At 33.1% G+C, this 21410-nt stretch overlaps 3 protein-coding genes across 8 annotated transcripts; 1 reads left to right on the top strand and 2 right to left on the bottom strand.

Annotated features, from left to right (window-relative positions):
- Window positions 1-1929: 1929 nt before the first annotated feature.
- On the bottom strand, window positions 1930-7511 carry LOC131013498 (lipid droplet phospholipase 1-like). 6 transcript variants are annotated; one of them, XM_057941604.1, is made up of 11 exons: window positions 7048-7511; window positions 5717-5885; window positions 4931-4998; window positions 4386-4456; window positions 3858-4118; window positions 3606-3769; window positions 3466-3521; window positions 3335-3387; window positions 2551-2719; window positions 2372-2469; window positions 1930-2295 (listed from the first exon to the last, which is right to left on the bottom strand). In XM_057941604.1, exons 1-11 carry the CDS (start codon window positions 7229-7231, stop codon window positions 2176-2178), a joined length of 1413 nt encoding a protein of 470 aa, XP_057797587.1. In that variant the 5' UTR covers window positions 7232-7511; the 3' UTR covers window positions 1930-2175. The 6 variants fall into 6 exon arrangements, 5 of the variants coding, with proteins under 5 accessions (XP_057797587.1, XP_057797588.1, XP_057797590.1 ...); XM_057941605.1 differs by having other exon boundaries at window positions 7395-7440; XM_057941607.1 differs by having other exon boundaries at window positions 5717-5932; window positions 7048-7183.
- Window positions 7512-9959: 2448 nt separating this feature from the next.
- On the top strand, window positions 9960-10811 carry LOC131013496 (major pollen allergen Pla l 1-like). The gene is made up of 2 exons (XM_057941603.1): window positions 9960-10233; window positions 10303-10811. Exons 1-2 carry the CDS (start codon window positions 9996-9998, stop codon window positions 10650-10652), a joined length of 588 nt encoding a protein of 195 aa, XP_057797586.1. The 5' UTR covers window positions 9960-9995; the 3' UTR covers window positions 10653-10811.
- A 2643-nt stretch (window positions 10812-13454) lies between these two features.
- On the bottom strand, window positions 13455-14282 carry LOC131013495 (dof zinc finger protein DOF1.5-like). The gene has a single exon (XM_057941602.1). It carries the CDS (start codon window positions 14045-14047, stop codon window positions 13541-13543), a length of 507 nt encoding a protein of 168 aa, XP_057797585.1. The 5' UTR covers window positions 14048-14282; the 3' UTR covers window positions 13455-13540.
- Window positions 14283-21410: the final 7128 nt, after the last annotated feature.

The raw sequence follows: 21410 nt of genomic DNA, 5'->3' as shown, positions 1-21410 counted from the left end.
AATATACAAGTGATTGAGAAATTGATTTGAATTTATAGGGCGTTTGGCTGAGCTTATAAGCTCTTTAAAACAACTTATAACCTCCTTCAAAGTGTTTGGCAAAATAAGCTCCTGAAGAGCTTATAAGATGTAAAAATAAGCTCTAAACTTATAACCTCCCCCAAAAAAAGTTCATCTACCACAACTTATTTATCATTATCTTATACACAACACTCATTTTACAAAATTAACTCAACTATAATTTTTTATTTTCATCATATATCATTCTAATTTCATTTTTCTTCGCTTTTCTCTCTCTAATTTTTTTTTCTCTCACTAACTGAAAATTCTCTCTTTAGCTTATAAGCTCAATTATCTAAGCACTATGACAACTTAAAAGCTACTATTAAGAAACTACATCTTATAAGCTCTTGAAATATCTTATAAATCGAGCTTATAAGCTCTTTAAAATAAGCTTAGCCAAACACCTTCTTAATCAAACATTTGAAGATGTGTGCTATCAAATTATTGTGGAACTGAAATTGTTTTATTAATATTCTTGAATTCACAACCAGATCGATGTTATATGAAACATGAATGAAAGCCTTGTGTTTCGGCTTAAGGATGTAGACAAATCAATATGAAGATCTAGAAAAAAGCTTGGAACTGCTATGTAAGCTTTTGTTTATCGATACTTTGAATCCAACAGTGACAATAATATTTCATTCTGGTTGTTGCCACCAAGCCTCCTTAACAAGTCTCTCACTCAAAGAATGGAGCAGGAAAGAAGGATAGGGTTAGTGATCCAAGATCATGTCAAGGCTATTGTGCGTCGCCAGCTCCCACTTCGCTTTGTGAGGGATAATCAAAGTTTAGCTTCTTCACCGCTCAAGAACTCACGACCTGAAGTGCTCACGTCACAAACTAAAAATAATAGGACGAAGATCTCCATTCTCACACTGGCATAGGGGTATCCACTGAGCTAGCTAGAAGCTATCGCTTCGGGTCCAAGCATTAAATGAAAAGGACCGAAAAACGTTGCGGCATAGGAACCACGTGACCCCCTTGACTAGTAAAGGGAAAACGTAAGTGCGCTCCTGCGCACCAGTTGAGCCCTTTCCGAACAAGAGAGGTTTGATGCTTTTGAATTCATTGTATTAATTCCACTTCCTGCTCGCAGTATGCTTCTTGGTTTTATAATAACTACGAATGCCCGGGAAAAAGAACTTCTTTAGCTCATTTTTTTTATTTATGTACACCGAGATCTTTATATTGGAGCTCTTTTTCTATTATTTCTTTTTGTCATATCCTTAATAACAGGTTGGCTGCATGTTCTACACAGCCAAGGAAACATCAAGTTTTCGTTATTCACAACTGAATCGCAAGCTCGGTTGTGAATTCGAGTTTTAAAACTAGAATTCACAACTCGAATAAAGATTAGTTGTGAATTCAAGTTTTAAAGCTATAATACAGAACTAGAAATAGTCTTGGTTGTGAATTCGAATTTTAAAGCTAGAATTTTACAACTAATGGATAAGTTTTAAGTTTTTTATGTGAAGGGTAAAATGATAAGTGTGGTTAATTTTTAAATTTTTTATTTTAGTGGACAATTTTCATTTTTACTATTTTAATTTGGACATTTTTAATGTCCACTTTTGATTTTATGGTGATAGGAAATGAAACAATTTTTATATCTGGACAAAGAGTCTGAAGTTGATTTGAGCTGCGGAGACAGAAAAAGAACTGTGAGGAAGAGAGAGGGATGCAGCGGTGGTGGCATAACAGCGGCGGCAGGGGATGCAGCCGGGGAGGTGACAGAACCAGAGGCCCGCCGTCCCCAGGGCGCGGCGGCTGGGAAAATTTGAGGGGCGGGGAGAGTTCTGCCGCGGTGGCGGCACACATGCGAGAGAGGGAGGAGGTGAGATAGAAAATCGAAAGTAAGACAAAATAGAATACAAACAAAATATTAGTGTCATCCACAAATTCCTCCGTCGGATTAAGATATTAGTGTACATCTGGAATTCTATTCTGCTTCATCAATAAGAACAGTATTTGCATCTGTCATATCATCTATTTAACAGATCCACGAAGTGCTTAGGAATTCTTCACTCATGACTCATCTTTATTAATTAATATATGCTGTCGCTGTAACAAATATAGAGAGGAAGACAGAGACGTTATACTACAACCGTAGAGCTACAAATTAGCAGCAATGAAAGTGGAAGGTGAGTCGTGTTGCATCTCCTGCTGCTTTATGGTGTCCGCAACGTGCGCCACAACGCCAGCTCCAGCGTTATGAAACCATTCATTTTTCACCTGATTAAGGATCGCAATCAGACGGGAAGGGAGCATATATGAGGTAGGAGAAGTTTGCAGATACTCGCGTTCTTACATGGATGTTATTATGCGCAAAGAAGGGCCAGAATGACGAGTGAAAGCTGACATCAACTTTTTTCCATCCTAGTCGCTGCAAACCATGAATCATTTCCTCTGTTGGAAGAATGCAAGGAACATAATAGTCAGTATTCATATTTACAGAGAGCTGGTCATTGCCATTTGGTATGTATGTACCTTCCACAATCTCATGGTAGTCTACAGTGTTTTGCACGCTGGGTTCGTTTTTAGCAGCCTCCTTTGCTTTCGCTGCTTCTGCAGGGAAATGGGGAGCCTCAGATAAAACGGGGGGGCAGTACTCCACATCAACAACGTGTTTGTAGCCATCCAAAGATCGCCTAGGAGGCTGTCAAAGTTCAAAATCCTCACAAGAGTGATAGCATGGATTTTTTTTATTATATTTACTTTTTATCTAAGTTCATGATACAATCCTCCGATGGCATGAGAGAGAGAGAGAGAGAAAGAGCACGTACATTCAATTTGCTTACGTGATTTTTTGACTACCTACACATATTGTGCAAACTTAATACATCTATTCCCATCCTCATTTGAACTTACTCTATCCATATCGTTTGCAAATTCTCATTCACAACATTCAAGTTACTTATATGATACAGTGATCCACCAATATCTCATTACATATAATCCAATCTTTGTTCTAATTCTATTCAATATAATAATCATGCAAGCATCTAGGTCAGAATAGAGACCCACAATATTATTTTATTTTTAAGAAAACAGTTTCAAAAGAAACTTATCTAATCATTAATTGTGGAAATCTAGTAGACAAATACAATGATCAGGCTAGTAATTCTTTTGCATAAGATCGATATAGGCACTCCAAATATACCTTCCAATGAACTCATTGAAATGTAAGCTGATGCTCAAAATTGCAGAATATTATCATTATTTTCAATTAGGAGATTTTTTTTTTTTTTGAGAATCAAGACATTTCACATACCTTGAAAAGCTCCTTTTCTCTTCGTATGGACGATGTGCGCCAACCAACCATATCTGTGTTTGTTAAGAATAAATAATTGCACAGAGAAAAATACAAATTTTCAAATACTCTTTCTGGGTGCATCAGGATACGGTCATAAGAGACATTAGCATAAAGGACCCGGCATCTGAAAGCACCAAGTGCCGATCTGTAAAAGAGTCTACCATTAAAATTCAAATAAAGCAAACGCACTAGTTGCTCAATAGCACATGTTAGTACACTTTGAACTCACATAAATTTTCCTTCCTCACAATCTGAAGCCATTCTCAATAAAAGAGGGGGTCTACTCGGTTTTCCATCTGTGAGGAAGAGCTGACTCCCAGTTCGGCCAGTAAAAATAGGGGCAATAGGAGCAGCAAGTTTCTCCAAGAAAGGTACACCAAAAAGGAACGGAAGCTGGCACCGTTCAGGAAAGTTACAAGTTCGGGGATCAAATTCATTATAATCTATGACACTCAACTAAGTTGTCTGCTAAGGAACATACCTGCCTATTTCCTCTCACTCCTAGATGAGGTGTTGCCAGGGTAATAAAGTTAATCGCCTCCAGCCCAGCAATCAAACCTTTATTTGAAGAGCCCAACGAATGGAGTTCTGTAGCATGAGAGACAGCTACATCATTGGACTGGTAAGAGCCATCAGGAGTGTACAGAACAGCGATTGCATATCTTGCGAATAATCCACCAAGTGAATGGGCCAGAAAGGATATCTTCTTTAGGCTCTTTGTCTTTTTCACAACCTGAATGACCTATTTATTGGGAGATTTAGGTTTGGAATACCAAAGATAGTTTGCTGTTCTACCTAGTTTGCAGTTCTACCCTAAGGAATTAGTGAATAATGAGGAAAATGGAGAAGGGGATCTGAGAACATGATATAACCCTATAACATAAACAGAGAAAGACTTCTCGCACAAGCAAATGAAGTGACTCCTCATTAAACAGTTCATCCATGATCACTAAACTAAGACACTCCAGCAATAATACAACATACACAAAGACTCCCTCCCAAAACTTACTTCATCCGCAAGTCGTTTTCCAGCACCGTCAATCCCCGTGAAAGTCTTAGTGTACATATTACATGAACTAGCTGCACGTAATAAGCAAGCTTCAAATACTTGCACAGCTTAATTATTATTAAAAAAACACATTTTCACAGGGAAAAGAAAATGTTTTAAGTATTGCCTGAAGTGCACATAAATTGAAAGGAACTAGTTTAAAAGAATCTCATCAATGTGTTTCTACCACAGAAAAAGGTCAAATTGGATCTTGTCTAAGTCCAGTGAGCATCATCAATCCCCGTGAAAGTCTTAGTGTACATATTACATGAACTAGCTGCACGTAATAAGCAAGCTTCAAATACTTGCACAGCTTAATTATTATTAAAAAAACACATTTTCACAGGGAAAAGAAAATGTTTTAAGTATTGCCTGAAGTGCACATAAATTGAAAGGAACTAGTTTAAAAGAATCTCATCAATGTGTTTCTACCACAGAAAAAGGTCAAATTGGATCTTGTCTAAGTCCAGTGAGCATCATATTTCGACAATGCATAAACAACATACCATAAATCAAAAACTTCTTTCCTACTCGTCTCTTTAACTCCATGTCAAAATAAGTCCAATCACTTGGGCTGCAATAATTGGAAACTTCAATCAGTGTTAATACAACATTGTGAGTGAAGTATCCCCTGTTTCCAATGACTTATGGATATCCAAATATTGATTACAAAATTTTGTAAGGACAAGATAATCCAGTTAAATGAATAGCCTTGGCCAGAAAATAGCACAATCATCATGAAAAGTTACTTCTAAACGTTTCTGATAATAGCTTGCGTGGTGAAAAGCGGCCACTGATTTTACATAGAGCAGAACTCTAAATGAACTAGATCTTAATGTTAGAATTCACATCATGGTTTTCCAAAATAAAGTGAAGTATGTATCTTTGTAATACTAATACATAGCATTCTTGAGATGGTACCTATTTAATATCAATGCTCATTTCTACAAATATAGGACCTAGTAAGGTGCACTCTGAGGAATCAAATCATTCTAGGATACCTTTCCTTATCAAAGTCCTAGCTCATCTAGAGAACTCAATAATGAAAAAAAGAAAGAAACATAAAGAATTTAGGCCTCAAATGAAATGAAGACACGACACGCATTCAAGGTTTCTTCTCACATTAGTAATTGCTTTCTATCTGTCTTATCCTCAATGTACCACTTCCCATTCTAAAACAACATCTCAGGCAATCAAACCGAAAGTCTGCCTATATCTATTTCTGGTTGTTGAATGGATGGATAGAGTAAAGATTCGGATTTCCATGTAAAGATGTACAAGAAAATGTATACCTTGCCAATATACCATGCACAAGAACAAGAAGATGATCGGGTCTATCCTCTGTATTTACAATGCCCCTTGGTGAGGCAACCTTTGAAGCAAGATTTGGATCGAGGTTTCCCTGAGATGTACTCATGGCTTGAGCTTTAAGGTTCTGATTCGTCAGGATATTCTTCAACCCTGCTTGGTAAAAATTAAACCCGAAGTCCAAGGATCATGAACATCAGCTTTAATGCAGCAAAGAATCCAAATTCAAAGACAAATTGTGAGTAATTAAGCAATAAAAGGCATTGAATCTTACGTCAAGACATGAAAAATATGCATCCTAAACAACAAAAAGGTTCTGACTTAAAATTGGAAAAGCTAAGTATCAATCTTCATGGTTTTACTATTTAGACTAAGTTTTGATAGAATCTTAAGCAAAGGGTAATGATGGAATAAAATTACAAATTTTGCGTTGCATTGCTCTATCTTATGATATGTTATCCTTGTTTTTTGCTTGATTAAATTTGCAGAAATATTAAACAAAACATAAGGAAAAATGGAGCTCATAGGGATTTTGAACTGAAGGGATAAACTGGAAGCAAACAGGAGGGGTGGACAGAACAAACACTAGCCAAGTGAACAAAGTGTAGAATTACTAGGTCTAAGGCTGCATGCAGGACAGCAGGAGCTAAACATCTGTCATAACAAACTAGAAATCTCTATGTCATTCAAATAGTGACTATTTAAGCTAAATAAAGCCAAACAACAGGTGAAGAACAGAGATAAGCGTAGAACAGAAACGATAAAAATCTACACAAAAAAGTTAAAATATAATGTAACCTACAGATTTTACGTGAGTACAAGACATCATATTTATGCAATTCAAAAAATGTTGAAAATCTTTCTCAACTAAAAAAATGCTGAAAATCATCAAGGAGATTTCTCGTGATCATAAGATTTTCATATTCAAATTTCAACAATTCAAAACCTACTCATGGTTGAGACAAAATAAGCACCTGCGCAATGACAAAGTGATCAAATATAAAGATATTTTCCTTGCTTCGGAAAGAGCTCAATAATTGGATTACAAATATATGCATAGACAGTTCAAACAGATAGCAACGCAAGTTAACTCATCTATTCACAAAATTCTTCATTTTTCCTCACTATACGGAACATGATTCCACGAATTAAAACTAACAATCAACAAACGGAATAAACAGCGCGAATCAATGGTGTATTTGCAGCAACAAAGGGCAATAATTTCAAAATCTTCACGGCTCTGTATTCGTTTCAGCGCGATATAAGAAGAAAATGAGAACCAGGGGAAAATCAAAGGAATTGGTGAAAACGCTACCGGAAAAGGCTGCGAGATTCCGGGAATGGCCTCGCCGACGATGCCAATGATTGGGATAAGAAGAATAAGGGGAAGGAGAGCAAGAAGTGGAAGGGGAAGAGGGATTGTTGTTGGTGGAAATGGGGTTGAAAAGGGCAAGAAATTGGGGAGAGTAACAGTAAGAGAAAGGCGCCGAGGACGCCATTTGTATGCGAAAATACTATTTATAGCAATATTTCTAGGTAGTAGTGTAGGAACGAAGTCAGGAGATTCAAGAGAGAGAGAGTATGATGTAGGAGTGAGAAGAGAAGAGGCATTCCGCCATAATATTATCTTCATCTTGTAGCAGAGAGCGTGAGTCCCCATACCAGCGCCCACTCTCTTTGCTGCCATCGGAGGACGACTGCTTTTTTGTTTTCTTCCACAAAGTTTTGTCTTATTTTGTTCTTCAAATCTTTTTCTGCAAATTTTATATGTGCTCATTTTATATTGGGTGTAATATTGTTGGCGCAATCATTCATATAATTGTATATTTGTATGGTATTTAAATGTCGGGTAAATATTATGCGACACATTTTCTTTGAGAACCACAATTAAGGTGAGTTAAATTAGATGATATGTTTTGTTGTGGCTATTTTAATGAGTGTATTTGATTAAATATGTTTAGTTTCTTTATTTTCATTTTAAGTTTTAGATTGATTTTTAAATTTTAAAAATTTCAATTAATTTAATTATATTTAATTTTTCGGAATTAACTGTAATTTGTTTTTTTTTTCATATTACATATTATACAAATTTGAAAATTTACATTTTCAAATTCATAATTTTATTGAGTAATTGATTACATTATATTTGTATCGATTGTTTTATTTTATTTTTAAAATATAATTTTTTATTTGTTTATATATTAATTTTATTTAATATTTATATTTATTTATTAAAATGTATCGTTTAATTTCGATATCCGTCGTGCATCACATGAAAGGAATGGACATACTCGTTTTTTATTTAAACTACTAAACTAGTATACCCATCCGTGCGATGCATGGCGAAATTAAACGACATGTTTAAATAAATAAGATAATTATTAGAATTGAAATTTATATGCAAAATATGTTTTAAAAATAAAATCAAATAATCTACATCAATTACTCAATAAAATACTGAATTTAAAAACATAAATTTTCAACTTTGTACAAAGTAATGATAATTATAGTTATTAAATAATTTTAAATCATTTTGATAATGAAAATTAACATTACACATTATTATTATAGAGCATTACACGTGATAATAAATACATAAATATTTTCATACACAAACATAAATAAAAAGTTGTAAAATTTTAACAAATAGAGAGAAAATAAAATATTTTAAAGTTTTCATAACTTATTAGTTTTAAATTCATTTTTGATGATTTTTTTATACCATATTAAATATTTTATCACGAACTTAAATTTAAGATGCATATTAAATATTGGTTCATAAATTAAATTTGACGATATTTCAAAAAAATTATAAAAAATAGTGAAAAAAATTGTAGAAGAAGAGAGAGAAAAAATGGAAGAAAAAAAACTCCTCTTTTATTAGGTGACACTAGCCGCCCCATCGACCAGTCACACGTGTGGTTGGGTAGTGAGGTAAACGACTAGTCGACTAGTATATCCATGGGGGCGGATCCAGGATTTGTGATTTGGGGGTACTAAATTTATACGATGTCTGAAAATATTTGTATGAGGGTTCGGGGGCGAGAGCTCCCGGGCTAATTATTTTAAATATTCCGTATAATTCATTTTTATATTCAAGTAGAATTTTAATGAACTTATAATTAGAAACTTTTTTTTTTTTAGAAAAACTTATAATTAGAATCAATCACTTAATATAATAAATAGTTGTTCGCACTTCTATTCATCCAACGACGTACAAGTACATTGAAAGCATATAAAGACCTACTGTTACGCATTTAAAAAAATATATATATTTCATATTCTAAAAAAATAAACTAATTCATTATTAATAGTTCATAATTTTACTTTGATTCGATCATTGACTCAAATTCAATACTAAAAATTATCTAAAAAATGAAAATAAGTCAAAAATAATACAAATTTAACAAACTAATATAACAAATCACTATAAAATATTAAATAATTAACATGAATATTATAATTATTAAAATGATATATTATATTTTTTCATGTATTACACACACACACACACATATATATATATATATACATAATAAGAAATATAAGAAATTTGGGGGTACATTGTACCCCCTTGCACCAATGTGGCTCCGCCAGCCGAGATTTTTTTATAGAAAATTAATTAAATTTCAAAGCGGCTCATATAATTTTTAATTTCTTTAGCCGTTAGATTAGTGTTTTAATTTGACAAGCATATTATATTTTTTTTAGAAATAGTAAGAAATAATATATTAAGTGTTTTGAATTTATTTCACCATTTAATAGGTGAAAGTAACATTAATCAATAATTGACTCATTTTCAGCATTTGTGTATGTTTCCAGCTAATTGTACACTTTTCTTATATCTTGTGTAAAAAAATATATAATAATTTTTTACAAAAAACTCTGCAAATCTATTAACATCCAATGGTGTATTTAGCACTTCATTTTAATTTGAGCAGATTCACCATATTTTTATCAAAGTGGCTATTTTCCATGTACATATTATCAATATAAGTATTTTCATTTCCTCAAAAAAATAAAAAAAAATATAAGTATTTTAATTACCCTATTAACACAATTAGTAATTATGTTCTATTCAATTTTATTTGAAAACCAGATAATATTGTCCGATAATATTGCCTCAAAGTTTGGTATATGTCAAGCTTGTGGTCAAAATCCATTCACAAGAAACAAATATAGCAAACGATTTAAATGTGTGGGAGAGAGCTTATGTTGGCAGAAACACAAAATTTTCTACCTCAAGAAAATAACTACCTATGTATGTATATATGCAAACACCCCACCTCAAACATTTGTGATACACTAAGAGAAGAGAAGACAAGAAAGAAATTTCACCCTAAAATGGCAAGTTTTACACAAATCGCAGTTGTGTTGGGCGTCGCCCTACTCGTGTCCGCGGGCAACGCCCAACCCACGGTGCAGTTCGTGGTCGAGGGCGAAGTGTATTGTGAAGTCTGCCGCACCAACTTCATCAACAGGCTCAGTGAGCCTATGGCAGGTAATGCATTGTATTTCATCTTCTCATATATATTTTTCATCAAAGTTATTTATAAATTAATGCATGCAGGTGCGACGGTGCGCTTAGAGTGCCGAGGAGAGGAGGTGACGAATGTAACATACAAACTGGAGGGCACAACTGACCCGGCCGGCCACTACCAGCTGAACGCCACCGGCGACCACGGCACCGAGGAGTGCGCCGTCACACTCGTCAAGAGCAGCCGCCCCGACTGCGACATCATCCCTAACGAGGGCTGGGCCATCGAGCCTACGGCAAAGGTCACGCTCACCAAAAACAGCGGCTTCCACGACAACAAGCGCCATGCCAACCCGCTTGGCTTCACCAAGAAGGAGCGGAATCCCGGCTGCGCCGACCTCTTCAAGGAGCTCGAGCTCAGCCCCGAAGGTCTCGCGGTTTGATCGCTCTAATGTCTCTTCATCATTTCTTTTTATTACTTTATTTGTAGTTAGATCACGTGCAACATCTTAATTTTGAGTATGTGTATGTATGTACTTATTTAATTCACTCTCTTGCTTGCATTGAGAGATAATAAAAACTCAAATCAATTTCAAGATTTACTTTGAGCTAGGAAATTACGTAGTATTATAATTTACACAATTCTCGATATTTTAAATTATATCTAATTAAAATATTTGTAGCACATGTATCACTCATATGTACAGGTCCGCTAATAGCATTTCTCGTAATTTAATTAGCAAGTTTTGCTAGAGATTGTAAATAATTTTGAGATGGTATATGCACTGATATCCATCTTATTTTGAGGGGATTAGTTTCAGAAGAGTGAAGATTTATTAAAATAAAAATAACTAGCTATAGGTAAATTGTAAAGTTTTGCTATTTTATTAATTTACTTAATGTTGCTTTTTTTATTCATTTTTTCCTTTCTTTAATTAGTATTCTATTCAAGTACTTGAGGGTTTTTGTCGAAATATTTGGAGATGCATGGATCAAACTACGACCCAAATCCAATAGACTAACCGAACGAATTATTGGACCAACCCAAATCATTGGGAACAAACCAACACATTGCCACATGCTATTAATATTCTGAAAATTCTTTAATTCAAAGGTGGAGATCAAAGTAGCTTTAGATTCTTAATGACACATCAAGGTATCTTCCAAATTAATTTTAAAGTTTAAATGCATTTTATTGTTTGTAAAATATTAATCGTCATATTTTTTTTTATAAGATATCCATTGAGAACAACAACAACAAAAAAACCCTACATCGACACAAATCTCAACACCAAAAGTGAATCAAAACTATATATACAAGTATAATATAAGATGATCATGCCGCAATTCTTACAGTGTATTGATGCAGCATAAATTAGACTTCCTTTTGGCATTTGATTCTTCTTCTAGAGTTCTTTCTACTGTGGGATCTGATCCTACTTTAAAGCTTTCATTAATCATTAAATATATATATATATATAGGGGGCTAAAATAAAAATATATCTTATCAAATAAAATAGGAACTATTTTCACCCTTAGATCATCAAGATCTACGGTTGATCAATTCATCACTTTGTTGGATGAATTCATGATCCTAAGTTCGAATCTCATAGATAGCAAAAAATTTATTTTTGGCAATTCATATCTTTATACAACGAATTCATACGTTCTGCATAAAATTCATACACATTTGTTGGTTCGCATTCTTTATTTTAAGAGCTGTTTTTACCGTAGCCCCTCCCTATATATATATATATATATATATATATATATATATATATATATATATATATATATAGGGTGTGGTTCTAGAGAGAACTACATTATTTGTGAGAACGGGAGAACCATCAAATCTAATGCATCCACTGTAAAAATTAATGCATTCGCTGTTAAAATTAATGCACTAAAAAAATAAAATAAAATGCTCCCTTCAGGATTCGAACCCAGGATCTGCATTCATCCAACAAGATGATGCATCCACCGTAGATCTTGATGATCGAATGGCTGAAAATGGTTCTCCGGTCTTCTTTTATTTATGGTTCTTTCTTGAACCTCTCCCTATATATATATATATATATGAACTACAAGGTTTTATAAGAACTAGTAAAATTTTAAAAATATATATAAGAATAATCGAACTCTTTGCTGGTAAAGGTGCTAACGCATTAAATTGTAACTCCAATTAATCAATTTCAGATTAATTAGTTCTCGGTCATTAAAATTATTATTAATAACCGTTTTTAGTTGAAAGAAAATTAATTAAATAAAAAACCAGAGAACTCAAGTAAATAAGTAATTAACTTCATTAAATGATTTAACTGATGAAGTAAATGCACTACAAGAATTATGGACATAGACTACAGAAAATAGACGACAAACATGGAAAACATGTTGTCTATTTCTCAATAGACAACAGACATCTTGAGGCACGTCATCTATGATAGGATGATGTTAAAATGAAAATTCTTATTTAAAATGAGTATGAAGAATCATTCTCAATCCATCGTAAATATTTATGATCAATTTTTTTTAAATACATTAAATTTAATAATGAAGTATATTTTTATATACAAGTACATTTCTTCCATGTTCTCGCAAAACAAATATAATTATCACGAGAACCAATCTCGTAATTAGTAGTATACATCTAAACACTTTAATTTCCGGAGTAAAACGTTTTGGTAAGCACGCAATCAATTCGAAAAATCACCACATTAGCTTCAATATGAGACTTTTCAAAGATGTCTTAATTTTAATTAACAAATGCAACGCATAAATCCCTCCAAATATATAGTAGGGTGTCACATCACAAGTAAATGTTATAAAGTGTACAATTATATATAGATTGTTTTTTGATTTCTATACAGGTACTAATCAAATACTCTTCCCGAAGAAAATATAAATTTAAAAAAGGACAATTTTATTGAATTCCGCAACCATGAGCCCTTAATTATCATAATTATTTTTAATTAAAAAACGTAATATCAAGGACCCATGACAGTAGATAAGGGTTTAATTAAGACTAATTCATCGTAGACGGCTTAGCCCTATCCTATTTTGAATTTATTTATTTATCTTCTTGATGCACAAAATTTCTCCCCAATCTAAGATTTTTAATTATATACTCCATATCCTAATGTATATAAACAGAAACTATAAAAAAATCAAAACACTAGAAAATCATCAACTACGACAGGCTGTGATTAATACAGCAATTAATTAAGAAGCTTAGGCAACTCGCAATATTAGTTAATAGAATATCTTTTTTTTTCTCTAATTTATTTATTTAATTTTTTTTTGTGCGAACTACAAGACAAACTAGAAGAGATGATCAACAAGTTTGACTATTGGGGGCGCATCTCCGCCTCTTCCCGGGAAAGAGATGCCGGAAACCGGCGTGGTCGGCGGCCTGCCACTCCCCCATGGCCACGACCGCGTCGAAGTCAAGCTGCTGCACCCCAGCGGAGGAGGGGTCGAACAGGCAACCTTCCGAAAAGGCGGGCTGCAGGCAGGGCGGCTTGGCCTTGCGGCGGCCGGCGCCGACGGGCACATTTCGGAGGGCGCCACCGGCGGTCCAGTAGCGCTGGCAGCCCTTGCAGAAGTGGCGCGGCTGGTTGACGTTGTAGTTGTTGAAGTAGCAGAATTTGGTCTCCATGCTCTTGCACCGAGGGCAAGGGATGATCTTGTCCGGTCGCTTCTCCGCCGTCGGATCGGATTTCTGCGCCGTCTGATTATTGTGATCGTGATCGGCTTTTGGCTGTGATCTTTCTTTGGGTGAGATTGTGGCTCCGAATAACTTGATCCCTGATGAGGCGTTGTTTTCTTGGACTTGAGCCATGTATGAGAGAGAGAGGTGATTGATGAGAAGCTTGGTGAAGAAAATTGTATGGAACTGCAAGTATGAATATATGCTTCAAAAAAGCGAAAAAGTGAACCGGAAACACCGGGGTGGGGTGGGGGGGGGGGTGTGGGGTACTTTATAAGTTGATAAAATGATTTAGAGTGAAGAAGAAAAGTGCATGGTTGATCTTGACGGAGAGGGTTTTGGTGCATATCACACGGAAATCTCTATTTACATGACTTTGTATGACGTACACATACATGTACAAATACAACGAGTCACGTCTTTTTCCTTTTTTAGGAAAACGGCAATGCCTATTTAGTTGTAGGTAAATTACTAATGTTCCATAAATTTAAGAGCTTTCAACACCGGAAGATATACGCAAAATAATTAATTTTCATAATTAATTTTTATGGGTGTGCTGGTCTAGCGGTAGTATAGTTAATACTCAAGATCAGAGGTTCTGGGCTTGAGTCCATCATGGTGAGGTCATTAAATTTTCTTTATTTACGTGTTAATTTATCAAAAAAAAGTGTGAGCTTTTCACTCCAATCATATTATACGCTCCTATGATAAGTGTTTTATTAGAACATTATATACTTAAAAATGCAGATGTAATCTTTTATCCCATAATTTTTAGTGTTCAACTATTAATTTTATTAGTTTCTAAAATTTTATTTTAAAAGTAAAGTAATAATTAATATTTATCACAAAAAATAAAATAAAATTATATACTATAATTATGAATTAATTAACCATAATAATCAATTAGTAATTAAAAATTTACAAAATATAAGAATAGAAATCCTAATTGGATTACTGAACCGTATTTAATAGTCTTAAATTTTTACTAGAACCTAATAAATGAAAATTGAAGAAATTAAAAACGAATAGAAACTGCCAAAAATTAAAAAATAGGATATGAAGTGGGACACCAAAAATAACATGTGCTAAAAATGAATCATACTTTGTGAAGGAATCAAAATTCTAAAAATAATAAAATATTAATTATATTATTAAAAGGGCGAACCAAAAGACTTCAAAGTAATGAATGCATGATCCGATCATTCTGCATTTAAAAACATCTTATATAATAGAGATTTTCAGTTCGGCATCTAAAACCATCTTATAAGTCCAAGTATAATCACAACTTTTAGCGAATGTACTTGTTAGAAGTAATTCATGCAATTATCACAGAATTTATGATGATAAACTGAAAATAATTAAACCGAAATCACTAACCTGAAGTCATTACGAATTCTGTATGAAGATTTGATCTTCTAGGAATACAGTATCTTTTTTTAGCGTATTTCTTTTGATGGGAAAAAGAATACAGAACGGTACGGTTTTCTGGGGACCAGACCCCATATATATAACTTCTCAAGTTATCCATATTTATTATTTGGTCCCTCAACAAATAATAAATATAGCGTTTAATATATACATAATATAATAATATTTATTTACATAAATTATACTCCCTCCGTCCGCCAAAAGTATTCCACAATTACTATATTTGGCGTCCGCAAAAAGTATTCCACTTTCCTTTTTAAGCCATGGTCCCACCATCCACCTTTATTTTTTATCCTTACAAACACTCTTTATTTACAAAAAAACTCACCCCAAATTCAATCTCAACCACACATCTCATAAAGTGGTGGGACCCTTTCTCCACTACATCAACATCATCACACATTTTATTAAACTCCGTGCCCGGCCAAAGTGGAATACTTTTGGCGGACGGAGGGAGTATATATATATATATATATATATATAGGGGCGCGCTCCAGTGAGACCCCCTATTTTTCGTGTAACATGAGTACAATGAATAAGACATATAATACTAATGAACAAAACGTATATCTAATGAACAAGATGTATATACTGATGAAAAATAAAATTTAAAAAATTCGTAATGAATAAGACATATATATTGATGAACAGGGCCGTATATACTGATGAACAATATAGTATATACTGATGAATAACAAAATTTAAAATATTCTGCTCCCTCCAGGATTCGAACCCTGCGAAAAAAAATCACCCTCCAGATACAATATCAGTCATATGATTGATAAAATAAATGCACCAGATCGTGCCCTAAATCTCACTAAAATTAGGGAGTCTCATTAAAGCGGTCCTATATATATATCCACTGATTGGATTAATTAATAATTTAATCCAACAGTACTTACATATCATTCATAGCTCAACCATTAGATTGCTCATCACTTGCCTTTCCAATAATGTGTTTTTAGATAATAGGTATTTAGAGGTTTTAACTTTTATAAAAGGGATGGAACTTGAAATTAAAATACTAAATAGATTACTTCATATGGATGTAGTAAATGATGCATGATGGTGTTTTACCATCACTTCTTGATTTGATCAACTCATAATTATGCACTTCATTGATCGTTGTTATCTTTAATAATAAACAAATTAAATTATTACAAATATTAAAGAGAATAAAAATTAGTCGGGTGCATGGACTCGGGAAAGTAAAACAATAAGAAAGACTAGAAACAGCAAAAAAGCGTAGAGAGAGCCGCCAGCAGCAGAAGAAGGTGGGGTTGAATGGAAAAGTTGAGGAAGAACTTTTTGTCCACGTCATAATCTCGTCGAGTTAGTGGGCCAGCTTGATGGAGTACAAAGTGTTCAAAAGTAGAAGCATAAAGATAAAGATTAAAGGGATAAAGCTTAAAAGGTCTTTTCATTTCAATTAACGTTTTAATTAATTAAATACTCCTATGTATCCATTTCCTTGTTTTTTTTTTTCTTCTTTTTCTTTATGTGTTGACATATCTTTCTACTTTTAATTCTTAGCAACGAAGCTCCACAAATACGGACAAAATAAAGAAAATAGACATTTAAAAAAATATTTTATTGTATTTCATATTACACGTTGATCTATGAAACCCTTTTTGTACGAAACCCATTATGTGTGCATTAATTTACAATAAGGGATTGAGTCCTAATTATATACTCCCTCCGTCCACGAAATGAGTACCCATATTTTTTTTTTCGTCCGTCCACAAAATGAATAACCATTTCCCTTTTTGGCAAGTGTACCCCACACATCTCTTTAATTAGGAATACACTAAAAAAATGGGACCCTTAAACTATTCACACTACACTCCATACATTTCTTAAAACCCGTGCCATCCACAAATGGGTACTCATTTCGTGGACGGAGGGAGTAGTATTTCAATGGAGCCCGAAATCTGTAAATTGATTCGAATAGATTGATAATTCAAGATGATTTAATTCGATAAAATTTTTGTTCGAATAATTTGTAATCAAATAGCTCAATACTTAATAAAATTGATCGATCAAAAATAGTTTGAGTTCTATAGAACTAACTCAAAAACCACGTGTTCGTTTGATTATATGAAACTTTTTCCGTTATTTAATTTTTCAACTTCACTATTTTGCTTTTGAAAGTTATTATAATAATAATAATATTATATATATATATATATAAAGGTTTGTGTAACATATTTTGATTCAATGTTCGAAAGTTTTATTCATCATTTCATTTATTTGCATTTTTAATCTAATACTAATTAACATAATACGATTAAATGTAAAACTTAGAAAATGATAATCGTTTAAGAAAAATGTGGGCGTTCATATCCCTCTTATTAATGTACGTAAATTGATGTTGAAACATTATTTATTTATGCATGTACTTGTTTGTTACAAATATAAAATTGTCAAGAGAAATATATTAATTAATACTTTTTATAAATATTTTGACCCTGATTAGTCTAATGGATTAGTTCGAAACCCGAAATTTAAGATTAGGGTTGATAATTTATAACATGGGAAAAAAAAAATCCTAGAATAGCTTGCAGATAGGATTGGATTCACCCAAAATTCGATGAATTTGCCCAATTGACTACTAGGTTCTAATTAATAATATATATATATATATATATATATATATATAATAGTATGTAAATACATATTTTATGTTTTAGTTGGGTACTAATGTTATGTATAGATAATTATAAAGTGGTGTATAAATAGTACCATCGAACACCCCCCACCCCCCAACTAATTTTTTTTTTTCTGTACTTTAGATTGTTTATTTCGCTTTTATTAGTAGAATATTTTATAATTCTCAAAAAACAATTATTAGAATATCTTACAAATTTACATTTGTAGATAAATCATTAAGTACGTTTGATTATTTCATTATTTGGACATGCGACTATATATTATCAATCTTACAAACAAATTATTTTCAATTGATAGCTTTGAGTTATTAAAGTATTGATTATGATGGAATATATATCTTGTAACTAGGATTAGTAACTATTCTAGTTTGTAAGCTAACGAATGCTATAATCGGGTTGATTATCTTATCGTTAGGGTTTTTATATAACTATTTATAGCTGGTGCATGATTAGTGATTACTACTCCCTCCGTCCCATGAAGTCACTGGCGGATCTAGCATGGTGCGTGGGGATGCAACTGCATCCCCCCCAAAAAAAAAAAAATTAATAGTATTAATATTTATATATAAATTATCTATATTTAAGGTTTGCACCCCCAAATAAAAGTTCTTATCGAAAATAAAAGAAAATTTCAATTTTTAAAATCCTAAATTTCATTGGCCCAACTAAAAAGAGAGCCAATCATCTCTTTCTTTTTCATTCTTTTGATCGAGCCCATCAATTAATCAATCCTTTACCTCAATTCTTAATTAAATAAAAAGATTGAACGTACACATTTTGTATTTGGAATGCAGAGTTATTACTAATTATATTTGTATTTTAGTAAAAAAAAAGAAAATGTCTAAAATGTATTGAAGGCCTAAAAAAAAATTCCCGGGGGCTGCCCCCCCCCCCCCCCGAACCCCCGTAAAAGTTCAACCCCCTCAAAAAAATCCTAACTCCGCCAGTGTTTATAAGATTATTTTTTGCACCCCCAGTTTTAAAATCCTGGATCCGCCACTGCATGAAGTAAGACCTAGTTCTTTTCGACACGAGAATTAAGAAATTGATATTTTGTGTGTTAAGTGTGGTAGGTGAAAAAGTGAAAAGGTGAATAAAGAGTAAATTTTTTGCTATTTTTAGAAATTGGTCTTGCTTCGTGGGACAGACCAAAAAGAAAACTTAGTCTTGCTTCATGGGACTGAGGGAGTAATTATGATTTACTATTTCTCTAAAAAAAATTAAAATTACAAGAGGTAATTATTATACAATCAAATAAGCAATCTGCACGCAGGCGGAACCTCTACACCATATAAAAATGGGAAAACTACCCGTACGCAGGCGGGACCACTACCCACACAAAAGTGATAACACTACCCACATAAAAGTGAAAAAATTATACCGCACGCAGGCGTCATTGAACCCAAAATCTCTCACAAATAGGGGCGGATCTACATAGGTGCAAGTAGAGATGTCAATCGGGCCAGCCCACCGAGTTTCGGGCCAGCCCTATTGGGTTTCGGGTTAATCGGGTGCAGGCTAATCGGGCTGGGGATTTTGTCGGGTTATAAATTTTCAACCCTAACCCTAAACATTCGGGTTTCGGGCTAGCCCATCGGGCTAGTCGGCTTAAATGCGTAAAATAACATAATCATTTGTATTTTGTTATTTTTAATGATCTAATGTATAATGTATAAAATATACATAGAAATCAAAGATATAAATTATATAGCAAGCATGAAATGCAAAAATATACGATATTGAAAAAAACATCAAGATTGCATAACATATAAAATAAGTTGGTAACAATAAAATGTTCAACTTTGTTAACGAAAAAACAATAAAAAAAAAATATCCAACAATAGTTTGAATTCATAGAAGCAAAGCATCTCAAAAATACAGAAAAGTGAAATGATGAGACTTTATAATATTTTATCATTTTTTTTTATTTTTATATCTAAATATTTAATATTAAGTATTCGGGTTTTGGGCTAGCCCATCGGGTTAGTCGGGCCGACCCTATCGGGTGCCGGGTTATTCGGTTACGGGCTAATCGGGTTGTAACTTTTATCGGGTTGAAAATATTCAACCCTAACCCTCTCGAGTGGCGGGTTAATCGGGCCAGCCCACGGGTTTCGGGCCAGATTGACATCCCTAGGTGCAAAGGGTTGTACCCCAAAATTTTTATTTTTTTCACTATATATATATAAGAAAAAATACTCCCTCTGTCCCACTTAAATTGACACTTTTGAGTTGGGCTAGAAGATTAAGGGCGTGTTTGATATTGGTTAATACACTGTATTAGCTAATTTAGTACAAATCAGTCTAGTGTTTGGTATTATTTAGTAATAATACGGATGATCCAATTTAATCCCACGACCCAGTATTATTAATCCAGATTTCTTAGGATTAATAATACCACCTCCCCCTTAGGATTAACTTAAACCAGGATATTCTGTATTTAGCCATGATAGCAAACACCAACTCAGTATTAATAATCTGTCATTATCCACGCTAAATATCCTGGGTATAAATTATCCTACATAATCCTTTACTGAAAACCAAACGAGCCCTAAGAATAAAGGGTTAAGAGTGTAAAGTAGATAGGGTCCACTTATTTTATGTAAGTAGAGAAAGTAGAGACCACATACTATTTTAGAAAAGTGCTAATTTAAGTGGGACAAACAAAAAAAGCAAGTGTGCCAATTTAAGTGGGACGGAGGGAGTATAATATAATATTTTAATAATTATATTATCCACGTTAATTATTTAATAGTTTACAATTATTTGTTCTATTAGTTTATTAAATTTGTGTTATTTTTGTCTTATTTAAATTTCAAATTAGTTAAGTTTTAATATTGATTTGAGTCAATCCTCGAGTTAAAAATAAATTATGAACTATTAATAATGAAATTAGTTTATTTTTAAGAAGATAAAATAATTTTTCCAAAAAAATGCATAGAAGTAGGTCTTTATATGTTTTTAATGTACTTGCCATTCAATTAATGAAATTGCGAACAACTATTTACTATATATATTGAGTGACTGATTCTAATTCTAAACCTAAGATTCTACTTGAATATAAAATGAACTGACAGAACCCTCGTGTAAATATTTTCAAACGTCGTATTTTAATAAATTTCGTCCGCTCTAATAACAAATCTTGAATCCTCCATTGCTCACAAAGAAGAGTTTTTGAGTGCCTCAACTTTGTCTCTTAAAGCTAGGCATCGTTGGTGACTATTTCTCTTGACAACTTTGAATTGGAATTGTTTTATTTAATTATTAAGGTTTGTAGTTACTTCTATTTTAGTTAACAAATAATAATAGGGCATTGTTCATATAATTAACGTAATTTATATCCATTTCCAAATTTTAGTTAAATGATTAAAATAAATTACCCCCCCCCAAACAGCCCT

Source organism: Salvia miltiorrhiza, chromosome 2 (genome assembly GCF_028751815.1).
Source record: "Salvia miltiorrhiza cultivar Shanhuang (shh) chromosome 2, IMPLAD_Smil_shh, whole genome shotgun sequence".
Classification (NCBI taxonomy): Eukaryota; Viridiplantae; Streptophyta; class Magnoliopsida; order Lamiales; family Lamiaceae; genus Salvia; species Salvia miltiorrhiza.
Note: the sequence above shows the minus strand (reverse complement) of the source record. Positions and strands in the feature narration are given on the sequence as shown.